Source organism: Zingiber officinale, chromosome 11A (assembly GCF_018446385.1).
Source record: "Zingiber officinale cultivar Zhangliang chromosome 11A, Zo_v1.1, whole genome shotgun sequence".
Classification (NCBI taxonomy): domain Eukaryota; kingdom Viridiplantae; phylum Streptophyta; class Magnoliopsida; order Zingiberales; family Zingiberaceae; genus Zingiber; species Zingiber officinale.
Genome location: NC_056006.1, coordinates 93380429 through 93402545, shown reverse-complemented (window position 1 = coordinate 93402545; position 22117 = coordinate 93380429). Strand labels below are relative to the sequence as shown.

Sequence of the window (22117 nt, the reverse complement as noted above, 5' to 3'; positions counted from 1 at the left end):
ATGTCCTAGATTCCTCTCTTCGTCAATATTCTCACTATCATCACCGGTACCCATCAAACTCAACTTTCAAGGTCAACATATAAGTAGTTAAATCGAGGTATATAGGTTCATACTTTCAAATTTATAGATCAAAACGTTATATACACATAAAAGGAGTATTTTGTTCCTCTTGAAATTGGAAGAAGGAAAAAAAATGAAAAATAAGATAAAAATGTTGGTTGGGAACGACACAAGATCGATGATGACATAGACAGTTAGACACAAAGGAAGCCGTTATACTCGTTCTAGATAACTGCTTTGGAGGTTATAACCGTTACGTGTAAACACCGTCATCTTTTAAGCGATAAGCATTGAATTTGGTTCCTCTTTTTGCGACTGGCTCCGCCAAAAGCCTGCACCCTGGAACCGCAGCCACATCGCCCTCTCCACCTCCGCCATCTCCTCAGGCGTCAGCCCGACAACCACCTCTTCGCTCTCCGATTCCTCCTCTACCGCTACCGCGGAGGTATCATCGCTGGCCCTGTTCCCCAACAGCCTCGCCTGCCTGAGCATCCTCCGCTTGTCTCTCCGCGCCCGCATCGCCTTCCGGCAGATCCCCGCCGGAAGACGCACCGCCGTCAGCACCACCACGTTCACCGCGGCGCAGGGGAAGCAGCAGCACACAGCGACGCATTCCGCCGCCGCGCCGCCGGCCATCTCCGCGCACCGAGCGCCCACCGGCGGCGGCGACCTTTTCAGGATCACCGGATGCCGGCGCCGTGCTCTGATGTCCGGCGGCATCGCCGACTGAGGGCAGGGCGAGGACAGGGAGCCGCGGCGCGCCATCGTGCCCGGGGGGCGTCTGGTCAAAACTGTCGGCCGGTCGACGTCATCGTCGATTAGCGATCGCAGGGCCGTTCATGGGACCCACAGCTCGCCCTCTTTATAGTTTGACCGTTCTAGAAACCAAACCATTTGTGGAATGTAACAGAACGGGAACTGAAATGGCGTGGCGACCCTAACATTCCGGCTTAATTAAGGTTGCCGTCCTAAATCATACTTATCCGCTAATTAAATAGTCAAACAGGCATCCGCTGACCGCTGGAGAGTATTTTATTAATCAATGCATTCGAACGAGTCCTTATCCAACTCTTTATTACTGCGACACACGTGTGACTCGCTCCTCTCCGCACGCTCGCCATTCCGATGTGCCCGGATCCGTACTCGCGCTCTTCGCGCCACCACCAAAATCATTTCCCCATCGAAATCCTTACCCAACGGCGCACCGGCTCCAGCAATAGGCTGCATTCGCCAACGATACGACGAGTACGCTGGTCGTGCTCTGACGACACTTCGCTGGAGGGAACGACCTTATCCACTAGTATTCGCCTTCCTCCGTGATGACCTTCCACGTGTTAGTCTTCTTCCTCGGAGGTTGTGGTCCAACATTATCCATACTCGACGAGTCTAGCTCATAAATTACCACACTATAAATAGAGGGGAGGAAGAAACTCGCTCTACGTGAATTAATCAGTGATTAAGAAAATAGTGCTACACGATCACAGAAAGATACAGTAGTGACATGGGTGGTCTTCGATTGGCGTACGGATTGATGTTCCTCTTCGCCTCCGTCGTCTTCATCAAAATGCTTCACCTCTTCCTCCGCCCTGTTTTCTTCATCACCAGCTCGTAGATAGCTAGCGATGGGTGGAGCCACGAATCATCCCCCGGACGGTGCTCGGATCAACGCCGGACTCGGGGGGTCGAGTGAGTGCTTAAGTCGCACGTTCTTCGTAGAAGATGCGCGTGTTTTATTGATTGCTGGTCCTAGGCTGTACGTACGCTGTGTTCTTGAACATGTTTGATGTTTCAGTGGTGATATGAGCAATGGAATTAATAAGAAATGGAATCATGAATAAATATGCCTTTCCAGTTTGATTTAGATTTCTTATCTTTTGTATGCACTTTGTCAATTCAAAAGGATTGAGATCCAGAGTCTAATTGATAACACGATACCACGAGCATAATTCATATTTGAGCAAACCTGGATCGCGATTCAAATTTTTTATTTGAACTTGGTTCTTACTGACCGACTAAAAATCAAATCGAACCAAACCGGGCTCAGCTTGCTTAGGCGTAGCCCTCGTTCTCCTCCATGAACCGCTTGATGCGCCTCATCAGCTCGTCCGACGCCTCCGATCTTGGGTCGATCGTGAAGAACCCGTGCTGCTGCCCCGCGAATTCCGCCAGCTCCACCGGCTTCTTCCACCCTTTCAGCCTCGCCGCGTACTCCGCCGCCCTGTCGCGCAGAAGATCCCTCTCCCCCACCACCACAAGCATCGGCTCGAGCTCCGCCGCTTCCAGATCCAGGCTCTCCGGCCCCAAGGGATTCACCAGCGGGTGATCCAGTGTTGCTCCAGCCGGAATCGAGAGCCGCCAGTACCGGTCGTTGAGGCCCCGGTTCAGGAATGCGTCGTCGGGGCACTCCGCCTCCGACCGCGTCCGCCTGGATCCGCCAAAGAAGGGCATCAGGAGCACGAATCCCCGGAGGCGGACGGGCGCCAGGGCGGCGCGGCTGGCCGGGGAACCGAACCTGAGGGCGATGTGGTGGGCGATGTTCCCACCGGCAGAATCTCCAGAGACGAATACCCGGTCAAGGTCTGCCGACTCGGCCAGCCAGGGATCTCCGGAACGGAGCCACTCGATCGCCGCGACGGAATCGTCGATGGCGGCGGGAAGGCGGTGCTCGGGGGCCAGACGGTAGTCGGGGGAGACGATGAAAGCGCCGAGGTCGGAGGCGAGGCGGAGACAGTAGTTATGGAAGTTGGGCCAGGTGCGGGAGCCGATGCAAAAGCCGCCGCCGTGGAAGTAGAAGAAGACGGGGAAGCGGGTGCCGGGGGCGCGGCGGGGGCGATAGAGGCGGAGGCAGGGAGCGTCGGGACCGGGGGAGAAGGGGACGTCCTTCCACTCGATGGAGCCGTCGTCCGCGACGGGGACGAGGAAGCTGGTGTTGGCGGAGCGGAGGACGGTGCCGTCACTGAGCACTTGGAGGACGCCGCGGCAGTCGTCGACCACATGCGGCGGAGGCAGCGAAAGAGGGCCGGAGGACGTCATTTGAGGGGATTGGGATGGGAATCATGGGGAGAAGCAGAAAGGGAGATAATATAGAAATGCAGTGTAGTTGGCTGAACGTGGGAGTGAAGGGTCGGTAATTTGTCGTGAATCCCGATGTTTGCGTGGACAACTCTCTCGTGACATCGCTGTCACGACAACGAGTGGCACCAGAGGAGATGACGTATACAAAGTCTCGTCCACCTAAAAAAACAAAACAAAAAAACACTGAAACTATTTTTTTTATAGCAAAATGGGTCTATCCAAATAAATATATAGGATTCTTTTAAACTATTGCAATGTACAGCGTTCTATAATGTAGTTCCTCATCAAAGCATTGGTTTGCAAGCTAGCTTTTTGTCAACACTACTTTTATTGAAATCATTATTGGTTTCACAACGACACCACAGAAGGTGACAGGTTAGTCGACATGGTTTCGGGTCAAACCAAACCAACTATTTCGTCGTAGGTTTTGGCTTGACAGTCAAGATGCCTATCCTAATCCCCAAGTGTTTCAGATATTTTTCATGAGCCATACCTATAATATAATGAATCCAAGGAGAGCAAAGTTATTCGTGGTTGGTTCTTTTGCAAAATTGGAAAATAAATTTTAACAAGTTGGGGTAAAAAGGGAAAACCAAACTTCATTTTTCCAGTACCAACACCATGTTCACGAAACACGACCAGAATAAGGTTAATAAGAAAGAAAACTTCCCGTTGCAGTATGTGCCAATATATTTTGGATCAATTACCAACAACTATCAATGAAAGCCGTCAGAGGAAAGGATTTTGTGCCAATCAACACAGTTAACAGATACAATCATGTTACTTGCACTCAAGTAGGGGGAGGGGGACGGGGAATGAGCACGAACCAGATTCATGAAAACAATAACAATCACTTGCCCTCTTTATTTAGGATACACATGTATATCTTTGCTTTGTGATAGGGGATCAAAGGTAGATTACATATCCTTCTGCATTTATCAAGTAAAGAATAGAGAGCATTCTGAATCAAAAGTTTAAGCCTGTTTGATGAGTTCTTTGCACTTGATGGAAAACACTGAGACTAGCACTAATTCAAGAAACTAGATTCTGAATAGTTCAAATTATCTACTTTTAGACATATAAACTATGATAACTTCTCAGGGTATACAGATGAAAACTTGATGAAATCTTAGGATCAACAAGTGGCAAATTGCTCGGAACCAAATAGCAACCAATCAACCACTAGGAACCACATATGTACTTTGAAACTGATCTTGCTTATGAAATGGAACCAGTGAAATATCTCTGAACCTAATCAAGCCCATCACATCAAGCTTCAACCAGTTATGATCCGAAAATTTGTATACATAGTAAGGATATAATATCTATTATCAAGCTAATAAAAACCTAATGAAGAACAAGGTTTAGCAGTGTGTTAGTTGTTCAGGCCTGTGTACATATGCAAACACATCATGGCACACAAAAAACAAGCATCATTTAACTCTTGGCAAGTAGCTGCTAGCAATCATGGTTCTGGCACAAACAATCAAACATGAAGCAATGCCATGTTATCAGAACAGCAATTGTGCAAACTTGAACAGGCTGAGAGAAAGCCTTCATAGTCAGGGGTCATCGCATACCAAGCCAAAGTGCCTCCTGTATTAGGAAAGGCGCAATAAAAAAAATTCACCACTACTCTCCAACTTGTTCTCCATACCAATAGTGATCAGAGTTCAGTGGTGGTCGTTTGCGACAGTTGGTGGCTGTTCAATAGCTGGATGCAGCAGCCATGGTGCGGCCATTGTCAAATGACGATTTGAGGTGGTCCTGAGCTGAATTCAACAATTGGCAGTGGTTTGACAACTTGATACAGTGGCTGGCAATGGTTCATGAACAATTGACAAAGGCTGGCGAAGGTTCAACGATTGACGATGGCCAACAAATACAATTGACAATGACTCGGTGATGGTAGGTGATGGTCTAGCAATGGCTCCACGTCTAATAGTGATTGGTGATGAAGAAGATCAAATTATTAACTATGGTTAATGCTATAAAAGATTGGAGAAGACCAAACACAACCCTACTTAACAAAATTTAAAAAGATCCAATGAATTGCATATTACAATGATGCTCCATATTTAGAGCCCAATGGTAAGACAAGATCCATGCAGTCCAACAGTTAGAAAGACAACTTCCCATTGTTGTTTTTGTAAGAGCGAACTTCGATAGGATCACACTATAGCTTGCATTTACATGTGAGCAGAAATGATGTCGATATCTTTATAGTACTTGTTTATTATGTGGATATCTAGAAGTTCATACTTCTAACTGCCTCTGGGAGCAGGAGTAGATTATACCAGATTTTCAACTTTTTCCCAACATTAATGCAACTCCGAGTCTTGCAATTCTCTGTCAAATTTGGAGAATGAAGCTGCAACACACAGAACACAGTCTAAAAAGTCGGTCCAATTCGGACACTTGACAAACAGTGAATAATCCAAGAGTCCTAATGTCATGCTTGGTTATATATCAAAATAATTAAAAATTTATAGTCATACCTCTGCTTCTACTGAACTAAAAGAAGGATGAAAGAGTGTTTGATGCAAGCGCATTATTGCAGCTATTATAACTCAATGTGCAATGCTAGCCAATATAAAAACAAAAAAACAAACTATTGGTGGCGCATTACAAACATTATGAATGCATATAACACGATACATACCTATGGAAGAGGATAACACCAGGAACATTCACAGTGCAGTGGAAGCTGCTCTGCGGCTTCCCATGAAAAAAACGCTCTTCAAAATCAAGTGTCAGACACCAACCACCACAAAGTAATCCATAACCTTCTAGAACCAAATTACTTGCAGGATATCCTTTAGCTCCGCAATGAACTCTTTCGACACCTCCCTATGAACGCCCTTAACCACTAATTCAGTGTTACCTTTCCCTCCAACCCTAGACCTATAACAGAAGCAAAGATGAGTCGATCCACTCCAACCGATCAAAGCGAGAGGGAACAAGAAATTTAAGAAGGGCAGACGGCCGATGAATACCGGATATCTACGCAGAGGCCGCAAAGGGAAGGCGGAGCGACGGGTCGGAGATTGAAAGGCAAGAGAGGCTCCTGCAGCGACGGCGGGGGAGAAAGCGAAGAGGTGCGAGGCGGAAGTAACCAGTGAAGAACAACGGGTGAGATCCGACCGACATAGTAGCCTTTGATGGGCTGGGCCCAAAGGTCATACAGACCTAATGGGCCCCTTTCCAATCAAGTTAATCCGTGACTCAGCGTGGTGAGCGCGTGCCGCATACAGAGAATGCGAGAACATTCTCCTCTTGCTTAAGCACGAAGGGATCGGAAACTCCGCGTGCCATCACTGTCCATCGTTGCCTATTAATGGCAACGTAAGATAAAGACTCTGGATTAGACCAGCCGATCTCGCTGTTCGAGCCTTCTCCATCAAGGGGCGATTTGTTTTTATCCAGCGAAGAGCTTCCTTCTTCTTCGTGCGTTTTTTTGGGTAGGTTTTCTTAATTTTGCAATATATTGTTTGCAGAATGTTCAGATTTAGAACAATCAAAGCTTCTTTTGTTTGATCAAAAGACATTAGATCCCGATCTTTCGGGTGGGATTTTTTTTTCGGATCGGTGATTTTTTTTTTTTTTTACTTGCATAGACATTCATCGACACTAGTCTAAGTACTTTGTATGATGCTGGAAATGGCGATCTTACTGTTTTATTGGATCTGTCAACAGAGGAACCAGATCTGTTCTGTAAATCTGTATTTGTAGTTTTAATTTATAGATGTTGTTCACAGTTCAATGGTTCTGCTAGACTGTAATCTTACAAATTTCTTTAGGAGATTAAATTCCATTTCGTCACTCTCAGGTTTCAGTTCAGGTTGGAATACATTTCTGGTAAAATGGAGGACAAATGTGCCACTGCAGACAAAATCGAGGTAGAGGAAGGAAAAAAGGAGTTTCATTTGAAGGTCAAAGCAAAAGAGATTGATGCAAGTGCAGAAAAGGAGGAGAAGAAAGAGTTGGAGATTGAAATAGGCACAAAATCTGTAGAGAAAGAGAAGATCAAGCATGAGGTTAAGGATGATGAGGAGCAGCACAAGGAGAAGTTGGATAAACATGGGATAAATGGGGATGAAGATGATGAATCAACAGAAAAGAAGAAAAAGGACAAAAAAGGTGAGGACGATAAGGATCGCGACAGTGACTCAAAGGAAAAGAAGAAGAAGAAGAAGAAGAACAAGAATGAAGAGGATGATTTCAAAGAAAAGAAAACAAAAGATGTGTCTGAGGTAAAGAAGAAAAGCAAAGATGAAGAGGATGGACCAAAGGAAAAGAAGAAAAGCAAGGATGAGGAAGGTGAACCAGAAAACAAAATGAAAATTAAGGACAAAGATGATGAATTGAAGGATAAAAAGAAGAAAAATAAGGATAAAGATGTAGGATTGAAGGAAAAGAAGAAAAGCAAAGATGAGAGTGGGGATGATAGTCAGGTGACAGAAAAGGAGAAGAAGAAAATCAAGGATGAAGCTGATGAAATCAAAATAAAGAAAAAGAAAAACAAGAATGAAGATGATGACTTGAAGGAAAAGAAGAAAAGCAAAGAAGAAGAGGATGAACAGAAAGACAAAAAGAAGGTTAAGGACAAAGATGATGAATCTAGAGGGAAGAAGAAAGAAACAAAAGACAAAGATGAATTGAAGGAGAAGGAGAGAAGTATCCATGAGGATGATGATGGATCAAATGAAAAGAAAAAGAAAGATGAAGAGGTAGAAAAAGAAGAAAATGCAGAAGATAAAAAACACAAGAAGCAAAAGAAGAGAAAAATAGAAGTTGGTGATGATTCAGACAAACAGAAGGACAGAGAGACAGATGCTAGCAAAGAGGATGCGAGTGAAGATGGAAAGAAAAAGGATAAAAAGGAAAAAGACAAGAAAAAGAAGGAAAAAGGCAAAGTAGGGAAGGAGAAGAACATGGATATAGAAAAGCTTAAAGAGGAGTTAAAGAAGATTGAAGCCAAGATGGAAGTTCTGCAGACAAAGAAAGAAGATATTTTGAAACTGATTACAGAAGCAGAGGCAGTTCAACAGGTGGAAAATTCCAAGGAAAAGTAAATACAATGCAAGCTGGCCTTTAGATGAGCATGATAATGATGACCTCTTGTTATGATAATTTTAATTCTAAGTTCAAGTAATTTTTCAGTAGATGGCAATAATCACAAACTTGAATCAAGCGACTAAATTTCCATGGTAAATGTCCATGTACCATGCTTTTTACAACTGTTGTGCTGAGAATGGATATATTTTGGCTAAAGTGGAAGGTCATGTATAGAAATTACAGAGCCACCAAACTTGCTTTATGATGTCTCATCTATCTGTTGTAATTGGTTATCCCAGCAAGAACTCTCTGCATTTTAAACATTCTCTACCCAGTACAACTTGCTTTGCTGCAGCTTTGCAAAGAATAGTAGATGAAATCAGAAGAAATCATCTCATCAAAAGCAATCAAAATTGAGTTGGCACAAAGGGATAATGTTCAATACTCATAGGGTGCAAGGCCCAAGTTAGAATGGCAATAAACTAGCAAATACCCATGGCAAATAGACCACCAACGCCTGACTTCTTGCAACACTAGCAGAAGATTCAGAAGTAGAAGCCATAGAAGCAGAGCAACATGACATGCTAACTTGAGGTTATGTTGTACTTGAGGTTATCTCCGACAACATGATTCAGAAGATTCTTGCAACATGAAGCCATAAATGGGTTATCTCTCATTTGTCCTCAGGGCGTAGCACAGATGGAGAGTACATGGTTCTGTAGCTGAAAGGTCTAGAGATCGATCCTCGGGATGTACTGCCTGGGGTTAACGTCTCCGCCATGCACTTTCCACCTGTATATCTGCATTTACCTCCCTCCATATCTGTAGGACCGGCTCTAGGGGGGCCGTTGATGTGGCGGTTCCACATTTTTTGAGGTTATCTCTGACAGTTTCAAGTGTAGGGTGGTTTCCCAACGACAACAATGGCATAAGAGAACTCATCACGGGGTTCTCGATCAGAATAGACGACTCCGGCCGAAGGGTCAATTGTGCACCTGATGGCATCCAAAATTGTTGTTCCTGCGATGAGGAAAGAAGGCTTTGAAAGTGTTGAATACAGGAATAACATTTGTAATCTGAATGAGTGTTTGATATATCGATGCAAGACCGGCCAAATACAGTGTGTTTGCGTGTGCACATTTTAGTAAAAATATCAATGTAAACAATATAGTGTATGGAACCATGACCTGCCAGAAAGAGGGATGATGTACTGAGAAATCATAAACACAGGACAATTTTCATGATCAGTGTACAGTGAACACTATCGATACAGACCATATCAATACAGGCAGAGATTCCAGCTTGCACAGAGTCAAGTGTAATTTGCACATGGTTGACTGATTCCCAATCTGAGATAACAAAAACCTGGAAAGTATATGGATCAAAACTGTAAAAATTATCAGCTGAGAAGATTACTGATCATGTTGATAAGAACAGTCTGATATATGATGCCTATTTTCTCTGTTTGCAATGCATTTTGACTCCATTCCAACTCGACTACGATACCACAATTGTAGAGACCCCTTTGCTGAGCAGGCATATGAATGCTGAGTAGTCCATCACAGTTGATAATAGTTTTGTTCTCATCAATGGCGTAATGGATCTCACCATCGCAACAAAATGTTTTGCTCAATGATTTCCTCCCTGATCAATGAACAATGTTCTGAATGGATCTAACAGTGAAAATTTTAAAGATTGAAACCATTTTTACATATTGCAAGCTTCTGTGCATGCATCAGATATATCATAAGCAACCAAGTAAAAAAAAACAGATGTTTGCATGTGCATCACAAGAAAATGTCAGTTGTGGGCATTTAGAAAATAAATGCAGCACATAATATTATAACAAAAGATAATTATATTCATTCTAGACTTTTCTCATAATCTGTCCTTAAATTATAAGGAGAGAGTAAATTATGGAATAAACTTCCGACCACATAATGGCTAGGAAAATACAACACATAATACTTATTATATAAGAATGCTCATAGAATCTTTCACTCTGAATGTATTTCACATGATAGTTCTGTTGAAGAGATAACAAGAAGGAATTGAACAAATATTGATTATGGCATTAGTTGAAGGTTCTGAAACATATGAATATAAATTAAAAATGGCTTGTTCGATCTGATAGTACCGCTTAATCTTTTTAAAGGTGTTCTAACAACTTGTCCATGAAGTAATCTTTGGCAACTTACCACAAAGTTCAACATTTTAATCATAAAATGATACTGGAAGTGCACTGTCGATTGAATAACAATTTGAGTGCCTGTGAAGTTAATAATTGAGGATAGAATAATTTGAGTTTACAAATTTCAAATTAAAAAAATATTTTAATAAAAGCTATCAACGCTAAATAACAAAATATTAAATGTGATGCGACGATAAGGAAGAGCCTATCTGACACGAGTCAATTGTCATGGTATAGGTCAAAGTCAAGGCAGTCAACACTAGGGCTTAAGCAAGGATCTGCGGCATCCAAACGGGAAGAGGTTCATCGGTCGATCGGAGGGATCGTTGTCTGATCGACCATCCGAGTAAACAAAGTATAATTACTCCGGTCGGAAGGAGAACAAGCTACGCGGATCGGGATCCCGAGCCGAGCAGGCCAGCCGTCCGACTCGAAGAATGGTGTTGGCATTATATGCTTAATGAAGCAATAAAATGGATAATTAATAAGGGAAAGAGAAAATCAAATAGAATGCTCCATCTATCATTAAATAAGAAGAAGTCAAGACAAAGATATCCTCTGTCGGCAATTAATATAATTAAACAGGAGAAGATGAAGGGTCATCAGAAAAGGTATAAAAAGGGTGCACTAGGTATGAAAAAGGCAAGAAAATCTTTATCCTCGATACTCACTATTTTCATCTCCTGATTCTGACTTAAGCGTCGGAGGGCTAATGCCAGGGACCTCTTCCCTGGTTTTGATTTTGTTTTGCAGAGAGCGAGGTCTTCATCCAATCAGTGAAACTGCCATCTCCCTGGCTTTCCAGCTTCGCGCCTTCGGACAAGATCATTTTGGCGTCATTTGTCGAAACGTAGCCTGCATCCGAGAAAGAAGATGGAAGACGTTGGACGACTCACCACAGTGACGCTGACACGAGAGGATCTCGACGTCTTAATACAGGCTCAAGTGGCGAAGATATTGGAGCAACAGCAAAAATAGGCGCTAGTCGAACGGAGAGTAGACGAGCTTGCAGCTTCCACGGAAGGTTGTCGGGCTGAGCGAGAAGACCGAACGGAACATCTTGCCAATCGGGACTTGAATGGAAAGAGGTCAATCGGTACCTATGGGGAAGAACCTCACGCATTGGCCCTCCTACGACGAGCTCCGTTTTGGACCCCCGGCAGAAGAGAAGAGTTGGGTTGACAGAGATAGGGGATCATCCTATGATGAGGCACCCATTCAAAACACAAGAAAAAGGAAACATAGAGAGGGCGACTCGCCCGAGCACGTCAACCAACAGTTTTCAAAGGGGATTCTAAATGACTCTCTGCTGAAGCACTACACCCTATTGACAATTGGGGAATATAATGGGACGTCAGACCCCGATGATCACTTGGCCAAGTTTGACAATGCGATCACACTGCACCAATACATGGACAGGGTAAAATGTCGAGTTTGTCTTACCACGTTGTCTGGATCAGTGCAACGCTAGTTCAAGCGTTTGTCGAGCGGCTCGATACATAGCTTCAAAGACTTCCGAGCGACCTTCCTACATCATTTTACTAGCAGTCGCCGCCACCAGAAGACGAGCGTGAATCTGTTCTAACTGAAGCAAGGGTCGCGAGAGGCCTTAAGGGCATATATCCAATGCTTTAATTAGGTGGCGATGGACATCCCAGCAGTCTCCTCGGGCGTATTGGTAAATGCTCTCATTCAGGAGCTCACTGAAGGAGAATTCTTCCAGTCACTCATCCGAAAGCCGTCAAAGGACTTTGGCCATCTACAGAAAAGGGCCAATGAATATATTAATGTAGAAGAAATCCAGGCGGCCAGGAAAAAAGAGTTACACGCTGAACCAGCAACGACGTCTGAGCGGCGTCAACCGAGCAACCATCAGCCTCCTAAAGGACCCTGATCGGGAGGAACTCAATCATAACACGAGCCTAGGACGCATGTCGTACAACATGTTGGGTTCGAACGCCCAAAAACCTCCAGGGGCAAAATATGGGCGCCGATGTTTTTCTCCTTCTATCAGTCGGCGACTCATAATACATGGGATTGCTATTTGGCTAGCAAACCGGCCCCAAGAAGGTAGTATCGTCAATCACCGTCACCTGATCGGAGACACAGGTGTCGATCAAATGGGTGAAGGGAAGATGAAAGGACAACGATCGAACCACACCGCCAATCTCAATGACAGAGAAGTCCAAGTCCTATTTGGGAGCAAGCCGAACGGAGACGACCCTCAGCTCATGAGGAAGAAAATAGGAGCAACGCCGCTCGGGGTGAGATAGGAATGATCGTCGGGGGGCCGACCGACGATGATTCCAATCGAGTAAGAAAGTTGCACGCTCGGCGACTTGAAACTCACACAGTCGACTGCAGCAAGGAGAAGGCCAAGGGACCTAATATCAACTTCGGTCCGAAGGATTTGGAGGGGGTAGAGATCCCCCATGATGATGCCTTGATTATCCGAGCGGTAATAGCTAATTATGTTATTCACCGTACCTTTGTTGACACAGGGAGCTCGGTGAACATCATCTTTAAGAAAGCATTTGATCAGCTGCAAATCAATCAGAGCAACTTACTACCCATGATGACTCCACTCTATGAGTTCACCGGCAACGAAGTATTGTCGATCGACCAACTACGCTTGGCCGTCTCGCTTAGGAAAAAATCGTTGAAGAGAACATGGATGACCAATTTCATCGTGGTGGATGCGCCTTAAGCCTACAACGTCATTCTGGGTCGACCGATGCTGAATGAGTTTCGAGTGGTGTATCCACTTTCTACCAGAAAATCAAATTCCTGGTGGCGGACAAAGTGGGCGAGGTCAGAGGCGATCTGTTGGCCGCTCGGCGTTGCTACGTCAAGATGGTCAGAACGAAAGCACGAGTCTCTTGAAAGACACCTCGCCTGGAGGTGAAGGCTATCACGGAGAAGTCTCATACTCTGGTGTACAATGAAATGGAGGAGATCCAGATACATCCAAACCGAGCGAAGGCGACAACCTTGATCGCCGCCGATCTGAAAAGCGAGAAGAAAACAGAATTGATCGCCTGCCTCAGACGAAACTATGACGTGTTCGCCTGGTCTACACATGAATTGTCTTCATTTCTCCAAGCGTGGCTCAGCATGAGCTACATGTCTGACCGAACTCTTGACCAGTTAAACAGAAGAAGAGAGACTTCAGCCAGGAGCAGAATTTGATCATCCGAGTGGAGATAGAGAAATTACTGGAGGCAGGCCATATACGAGAAGTCCAATTCCCAAGTTGGCTCGCTAACGTGGTACTAGTCTCTAAGCAGGTAATAAATGGTGGGTCTGCATCGACTTTCGTGACTTAAATAAGGCATGCCCGAAGGACTTCTATCCACTGCCTTAGATAGATCAAATGGTGGACTCCACAACAGGCTGCGAATTAATATGCACGCTCGACGCATACTAGGGATACCATCAAGTGTCGCTCGCCCGAGAAGATTAGGAGAATGTCAGTTTCATCACTGTCGATGGAACATGTTGCTACAACGTCATTCCTTTCGGACTGAAGAATACTGGAGCAACTTATCAAAGGTTGATGAATAAAGTGTTTCGTAAGCAGATCAGCCGTAACATGGAGGTCTATGTCGATGACATACTGATAAAATCCCTTCGAGCGGCCGACCTCTGTATGGACGTTGAGGAAGCATGCCAAGCACTAAGAACCTATGGAATGAAGCTGAACCCCAGCAAATGTCTGTTCGGCGCGAGGAGCGGTCGTTTTCTCGGGTATATTGTGACCGAGCGGGAGATCGAGGCAAATCCAAGTAAGGTGAAGGCCCTACAAGACACGCCTCCACCTCGCAATCTGACGGAGGCCCAACAACTAACCAGACGGATCACCACACTCTCAAGGTTCATCTCTAAGATGTCCGATCGAAGTCTGTGATTCTTCAAAGTGTTGTGCCGAGCCACGAGATTCCAATGGGACGTAGAGTGCAACCGGGCTTTGGAAGAGCTCAAGGAGTATCTTAACTCTTTGCCTGTGCTAGCTAAGCTGAGCGTATGAGAGCCTCTCTGGATCTATCTGTCATCCACCGAGCATGCGGTCGGCTCGGTATTAATCAAGTAGAATGGTCGCGAACAACAGCCTATGTATTTTTTAAACCATATATTGAAAGATACTGAATCTCGCTACACTGGTTTGGAAAAGTTACTTACGCACTGGTGCTTGCCGCTCGGAGACTTCACCCTTACTTTCTTGGTAACCCGATCATCGTCATGACCAATAGTACCCTAGGAAAAGTCCTTCTCAACCCAGAGACGTCCGGGCAGCTGATCAAATGGACTACGGAATTAAGCGAGTTTGATATCCAATATCAACCCCGAACGACGATCAAAGCACAAGCTTTAGCTAATTTCATCAAAGAAGTCTAGAACGCGGAACCAGAAACAACCTGGAGAATATATGTGGATGATTCTTCCACTCATCAAGGGGGCGGGATCGACATACTATTGATCTCACCAAGGGAAGATCAAATACAGCTTTCCGTCCGATTGGATTATCGGGCCACCAACAACGAAGCTGAGTATGAAGACTTGATAGTCGGCTTACAGGCAGCACGACATGTCGGGACCACAAAAGTCCTCATTCACTCAGATTCTCAGTTGGCCGCCCAGTAGCTGTCATGGACTTTTGAGATTAGCAGCTCCCAACTCAAGTTGTATGTAGAAGCCTTCGAGAAGCTAGCAATAAATTTTCAAGAGATCATTATACAGAAGATCCCCCGGTCGGACAATTAAGTAGCAGATGAGTTAGCTAAGTTAGCAAGTTCACTATCACCAGCCATGATCAACCAACGGATCAAACATGTCTTGCTGGCGGCACACATCGACCGGATAGAGGGAGTAGTTTACTCAAGCGACTGGAGATCACCACTGATTGAATTCCTCCGAGCGGGTATCATGCCGACCAACCAAGAAGCAGCGCTGCTATTAAAGAAAGGGTCGGACGGTTCACCTTGATCGAGGATCAGCTTTATAAGAGAGTCTTCTCCAGACCCTTACTCAAGTGCGTTGGATCGGAGGACGCAGAGTACATCCTACAGGAAGCGCACCAAGGCTCCTACGGAAGTCATCTGGGTGGTCGTTCCCTGACTCGAAAGATCCTCATGGCCAGATATTTTTGGCCAACTCTCCAAGAGGATGTCGTTCGGACAGTAGACACCTGTCTGTCCTGTCAAAGGTATCACAACATCCCGCATCGACCAACTTAGGAGATGAAGACATCCACGGTGTCTTTCTCGTTCGACTAATGGGGCATGGACATCGTAGGGTCATTCTCCATAGTGACCGGTCAACGGAGGTTCCTGCTCATCGATGTGGACTACTTCTCAAAGTGGGTGGAGGTCGAGCCGCTAGCAAGAATAAGTGAACAAATGGTCATCAAATTCATCTGGCAAAACATCATGTGTCAGTTCGACATCCCCCGCCGGCTCGTCTCAGATAACGGGAGGCAATTCGCTAGTCGGAAGCTCAAAGAATAGTACCAAGGTTATGGAATCCAGCAGGCCTTCACCTCAGGGGTCTACCCCCAAAGCAACGGCCAAGCGGAAGTCACCAATCCGGAGATACTCAGAGGATTGAGAGCTCGGCTTGACCACACAGGAGATAGCTGGGTCGATGAACTCCCAAGCGTCCTATGGACCATGCGCACGGCCCCAAAGTAGGCGACTGGCATGACGCCATTCCATCTGGTGTATGGAAATGAAGCACTAGTCCCGGTGAAGTTGGGGTGGAGTCCGACCGAGTTCAGCACTATGACGAGGAGAACGACGAGCGAAGATTGATATAGAGCTACACTTGGTCGACGAGGCACGAGACAAGGCTGATGTTCAGCTTATGGTGTACCAACAATGGTTGAAGCAGAACTACAACCAAAGGGTGATCCCGAAGTCCTTCCAGGTCGGTTAGCTAGTGTTAAAGAAAAAAAACGGATGACGACGTCACCAAACTTGAAGCTCCATGGGTAGGACCTTACAAGGTCATACAGAAACTCTGTTCGGGGCCTACTTGGAGGATAAAGACGGCAAACAGCTCGAGCGGCCGTGGAGCGCGAATCACCTCCAATCCTACAGGCCTAGATGAGAGGTGCATGAGCAAATGAAGATGTATGTGGATCTGCCTTCTGTATGCAGGACACACAAGAATAAAATTGAAGTTTTTCACTCACCAACGGTCGAGCGGCGACCTTAAACCCTTGTCTTTACCAACGGTAGAGAAGCGACCTTAAACCCTTATCTTCATCGACTGTCGAGCGGCGACCTTAAACCCTTGTCTTCACCGACGGTCGAGCGACGACCTTAAACTTATGTCTTCATTGATAGTCGAGCGACGACCTTAAACCCTTGTCTTCACCGACGGTCGAGCGGTGATCTTAAATTCATGTCTTCACCGATGATCGAGCGACAACCTTAAACCCTTGCCTTCACCAACGGTCGAGTTGCGACCATAAACTCATGTTTTCACCGACAGTCGAGCGACCACCTTAAACTCATATCTTCACCAACAGTCGAGTGACGACCTTAAACCCTTGTTTTCACCAACGGTTGAGCGGCGACCTTAAACCCTTGTCTTCATTGATAGTCGAGCGGCGACCTTAAATCCTTGTCTTCACCGACGGTTGAGCGGTGACTTTAAACCCATGTATTCACCGATGGTCAAGCGGCGACCTTAAACTCTTGTCTTCACCATGGTCGAGCGGCAACCTTAAACGCTTGTCTTCACCAACGGTCGAGCAGCGACTTTAAACCCTTGTCTTCACCAACTGTCGAGCAGCGACCTTAAACCCTTATCTTCACCAACGATCAAGCGATGACCTTAAACCCACGTCTATGCCATACAACAATCGAGTGAAGACCTTAAAACCAGAACTAATTAATCACTTAAGAAAACAGATAACTCGTTGCCGACCGAAGAACCATGAGGCCACACTTGCAGTTTACACAACAATACTTGATATAAATACAAGTCAAAAAAGTTGAACGGTCAGAAAGGAGACAAAAAAAAAAATAGCAGTTCACTGTACGGATGTACATTCATTGATACTTCAAGAAAATTTTACAGAAGCAACTCACTCCAAAAAATCTAAAACATCATCAGGCAATGACTCAGTCAACTTGTTCCGACTGATGACCTTGCTTGTCAGGGCAGATGGGAGGTAGTCGCCCTCTTTGAGTTGATCAAGCGTCCTATCGATAGCCAGGTTGAAAAGGCAGAGTGCCCGATCGGCGACCTTCTCATTAAAAACATCCGAGCGGATGTAGGCTTGATTTATAAGATCAAACCTGCTTGACTCGGCTCCTTGGTAAGTCTCTAAAGTCGCAAGGGAAGCTTTCAGCTCTTCCTTCAACTTGGCCAACTCTTAATCTTTTTCGACGAGCTGGGTCTTCGCTACAGTCTGGTCGGCCAATTGTCCATCCCACTCGGAGCAGATGGGGCCGAGGTTGCTTTGCCACCCAATTGAGACGTTGACGCTAGACGGATGCGAGACTTCTGAGTCTTCGGCAGTCCTTGTTTGAGCAAACGTGGGCTTGTCCTTGTTTGAGTTTGTGTAGCAGAGGTTGTTGCCCGAGCAGCTATCTCCGCGCAGCGCCTTGTCCAGCTTATCAAAGGCTCCCCTAAAGAAGTCGATTCCGAGGCCTCGACAATTGGAATTGCCAAGAGCTACTCGGGTGAGGGATTCGCTGCAATAACCACTACATCACCGATCGTATGGCTGGCTACTCCTTCTCTTCCTGGAGCTGGGGTTCCCGCGCTCTCTCCGAGTGAATCTTCCTGAGAGTCGACCGGCTGCAAACTGCGGCTCTCTAACTTAGCCACGCCCACAACATTGATCTCTGTGTTCGCGAGTTTGGCTTTGCCGGCCAGACGTACACGCAACATGACTTGGGTTGCAAATGAAAAAGAGAAATCAGTTAGATTCAAAAGTTAGATCAAGAAGGAGCGTACCTAGGTTGGTCAGAAGCCTTGTGCGAATTAGGCTCAGGCCGAACACATAAAGGACACCCTCCAGCAGCAATTTGTATATGTGGCATTTCTGACCCGCCAAACTGGAAGTTGCATGAAGGTAGTCTGAGCGACTCTTATATTTCCTGAGCTCTGGAGGGTTCGTCGCCTCTAATTGCCATCTGGTCAGGAAATCCGGCCTCTCAAGAAAGCGAACGGAAAAGTAGTAATCCTTCCGATGCTTGTTGGAGGACAATATCTTGTCAAAGAAGACTAGGCCCACTCGGACTTGGAAGATAAAAGTCTCCGACTCGAACAATTTGAGATAATAGAAATATTGGAAGAGCCTAGGAGTAAGGAAATGATGTGCAGGTGGAACAAAACGACGACCTCGTACAGCAGTCGAAAGGAGTTCGACACTAGTTTATGGAGAGGAATGTGAAAATATTTACAAACGACAGAGAAGAAAGGGTGGATCGGGAACCATAGACCGGCGATAAATTGGTCCCTAAAGAAGCACACAAAACCCGGAGGCGGCTGGTTCGGACGGTCAAAAGGCGAAGGAAGACCAATTTGATAATCGGATGGGATCTCAAAAGCAGCTCTCAAACTCTCAGCATCGCCTCCGTCAAACCTTGACTCGGTGGACGTATACCAGAGTACAGGGATGAAGACAGGAGGTTTAGAAGAGCTTGCCATTGAAACTAAAAGTCGACGGGAAACTGCGAAGACACTCGACTGAAAGAGAGGACAATAAGAAAGAACAATACAGATTCGGTTGAAAGGAAATGAGAGCTTACTAGATAAATCGCTGAGATCGACCAAAAAGGCGAAGGACGCAGTGTCACCGAGATGCTGACCGACGAAGATGAAGACGTAAAGTAAGAAAGATGGTGAAGCACGCGAGGCTTATAAACCTCGCGACTGATCACCCTCAGGCATCCGATCCATGGTTACATAGACCTAGAAGTGGATCCAACCATTGATTTTGAAACGACGCATGTCTCGTCACAAGCGAATGCCCTCCTATCACATCGAGCATGCGGCAACAGTAAGGGACATGTGTCCTGCATGTTGGTCCCTTGGTGGCCGACAAGAGGGGAGGGGTGAATTGTCCTACACAAACAAACTCAACCCTTTCTCGACTTATAACTTAATTAAGAACACTTGTAATAAAAGTTAAGAGACTAATTAAATAGATACAGATACAAAGAGATTTACTTGGTTTGCAATCAGAAGATTACTAATCCAAGGAAAATGAAGCGCACTTTATGAAGATCTCCTTCGGGCAGGGTAGTCTCTTACAACGTTAACAACTCATAATTAATAGTAGAATAGAAAGAAAGGAATTACAAGTTGTTATTTGAACTACTGAAATAAGGACTATATTTATAGCTCTGTTCCGAGCGCTTGGAAGGGTTCTGGGTGCTTGGAGTGGGATAGAATTCTATCCCCGACATGTCAGTCAACGTATACATCGATCTTGATAAAATTTGAGTTTCGAGCGCCCGGACCACCAAAGTCAACATGGTTGACTTTTTCAATCTGAGCCCTCTGCTTCGGTTCTGCTCGCTTTGGTCGGGGTCTTCCGTTCTAGTTCCACTCTCTAGGGTGATTTCGCCCATCGAAATAAGGCTCACCCGAACCCAATTTTCGGCCTTCTTCTCGAGCAAGCTTCCGCTCCGGCTTCTCGTCCCTCGAATGTTACGTATATTCTTCTCGTCCACCCGTGTACTCTTCCGTGACACCTTATCCCTCGGACGCACCGAGCCCGTCGACTCTCTCCCGTGTCGTCCTTCTCGCTAGTCGCTTCTTCTGCTCGACTTCCTGTGCTCCTAAACTCCTGCACACTTAGACACATGGATCAAACCAAAACAGGACCCAACCTAACTTGGTTGATCACACCAAAAATAACCTTGGGGGTTCCAATAATCTCCCACTTTTTTGATGTAAGCAACCCAAGTTAAGTTAGGGTAAACCAATCATAAAGTAAAGATAACAAAATTGCGATACCAAGTAAGTAATGTTGCAATTATGCAATAAAAAGAATTTTAAAATTTAAATTTGAACTACCTCTCCCTAGACTTAATCTTCCCTTCTCTTCTCCCCCCTTTGATCACATAAAAAACTGGGGTACTCAATAAAATCTAAGTGTAAACAAAATAAGTTTTAAATGAAACTTGCAATTAAAAAATTTTCTAAGTGAAATTTGCAGGTCAAGTAAATATATTTTGATAAATGTTAAACCATTGACAAAAATTGAAAGCATTTAAATATTTCATGCTTATCAGTTTATCAATTAATTATTCAATTCAGAAATTGACTTCCAGGCTATGGCCAGGCACTAGGCCTTCTTGGTTATTAGATCATCAACCACTTCTAGATAAGCTTTTTAATGAATTCAAATATTTAATCTTTTATTTGAAAGACCTAAGTCTAATTTCAGTTTTAATTTATATAAGTTTTTGGAACCCAATATAGGTTCCTTCCTACAAGGTTAATAAGGTATTTTCTAGGGATATAAAATTTTGATACTTTTCTGATTTAACCTTTGTGAAATATATTGTACCAGTTTAATCCTTTATAATTTCTAACATTTAAAGCAGAAACATTTGAACATGCAGAATTTTTTAAGTTTTCTATTTGTTCATTTAATTTAGCATTTTCAAGACTTACTTTTTCAAAATCTTCTATTAGACATGATTTTTCCAAAAAAAAATTTATTTCTAAGTTTTCATTTTTTAATTTATCATTTTTACTTTTTAACTTGTACATTGATTTTGCCATAAATTTAATACCAAAATAGAGTTGATTGGGAGGTAAGAGGCATACCTCACTTACCATATCAGACTTGAAGCCTGATTCTTCCCCTTCTTCGCTACATTCATCTGAAGTCGCACCCCCTTCATCGATGCTAGCTTCTGAGGTGCTTTGCTCTTCATGTCTTGCCATCAATGCTACTCCGGCATATTCTTTTTTTTCTGACTCAGATGATGAGTTGTCGTCCCAAGTACCCTTTAGAGTCTTGTACTTGTTTTGCTTGGGCATCTTGTCTTTTTCCTTTTTGAGTTCTGGACAGTCCTCTTTTATGTGTCCTTCCTTTTGACGCTGGTAGCATCGAACCCTTCTTCTATTTCTTGGATTTTTCCTGTTCTGCATTTCTTTACATTTGTTAGATCTAAAGAATTTTCTGAATTTCCTTACCATGTAAGCTTCTTGATCTTCCTCTGAGTCTGACTCGGGTTCATTCTTCTTGGTTGCATTTAGGGCCAAAATCTGACTTGACTCTTTTGATGTACCTGCACATATGGTTTCATGTAATTCTAAAGTAGAAAAAATTTCCTCTACGGTACTTACCTCCATGTCCTTTGAGATGTAGTAGGCGTCGGTTATCGAGGTCCATTTTGGAGCCTTAGGAAAGGCATTGAGTGCGTAGCGCATCGAGTTCCGGTTGGATACCTTTTCACCGAGGTTTTCGAGTCTGATGATTAGTTCTTTGACCTTCGCGTGTAGATCGGCTACCTTCTCACCTCTTTCCAGACGGATATTTGTCAGTTTGTTTCGAAGTATATCTCATCTTGTGAGCTTGGCTTCGGATGTACCTTCGTGGAGTTCCAAGAATTTTTCCCAGAGTTCTTTGGCCGACGAATAGCTCCCAATGAGATTGACTTCTTGAGGCAGCAGTTCACTCAGTAAGTGATATTCCACTCTGTTATTTGCTATGGAATCATTTTGTTCTTTCTTCGTCCAAAGACTCTCCTCCTTCTC

The 22117-nt window shown here is 44.7% G+C and overlaps 3 protein-coding genes across 5 annotated transcripts; 1 reads left to right on the top strand and 2 right to left on the bottom strand.

Moving 5' to 3' along the window:
- Window positions 1-336: 336 nt before the first annotated feature.
- Window positions 337-825, bottom strand: LOC122031592. The gene has a single exon (XM_042590689.1). The coding sequence runs from the start codon at window positions 823-825 to the stop codon at window positions 337-339; it is 489 nt and encodes a 162-aa protein (XP_042446623.1).
- Window positions 826-1977: 1152 nt separating this feature from the next.
- LOC122030904 (probable carboxylesterase 15) lies at window positions 1978-6279 on the bottom strand. Of its 3 annotated transcripts, XR_006125653.1 has the most exons (4): window positions 6132-6279; window positions 5798-6039; window positions 5634-5718; window positions 5134-5506 (listed from the first exon to the last, which is right to left on the bottom strand). XR_006125653.1 is itself a non-coding variant. In XM_042589949.1 (3 exons), the coding sequence occupies exon 3, from the start codon at window positions 3091-3093 to the stop codon at window positions 2110-2112; it is 984 nt and encodes a 327-aa protein (XP_042445883.1). In that variant the 5' UTR covers window positions 3094-3294; window positions 5798-6039; window positions 6132-6279; the 3' UTR covers window positions 1978-2109. The 3 variants fall into 3 exon arrangements, 1 of the variants encoding a protein (XP_042445883.1); XM_042589949.1 differs by lacking the exons at window positions 5134-5506; window positions 5634-5718 and adding an exon at window positions 1978-3294; XR_006125652.1 differs by lacking the exon at window positions 5634-5718.
- A 78-nt stretch (window positions 6280-6357) lies between these two features.
- On the top strand, window positions 6358-8455 carry LOC122030903 (DNA ligase 1-like). Its single transcript, XM_042589948.1, has 2 exons — window positions 6358-6596; window positions 6965-8455. Exon 2 carries the CDS (start codon window positions 6999-7001, stop codon window positions 8208-8210), a length of 1212 nt encoding a protein of 403 aa, XP_042445882.1. The 5' UTR covers window positions 6358-6596; window positions 6965-6998; the 3' UTR covers window positions 8211-8455.
- Window positions 8456-22117: the final 13662 nt, after the last annotated feature.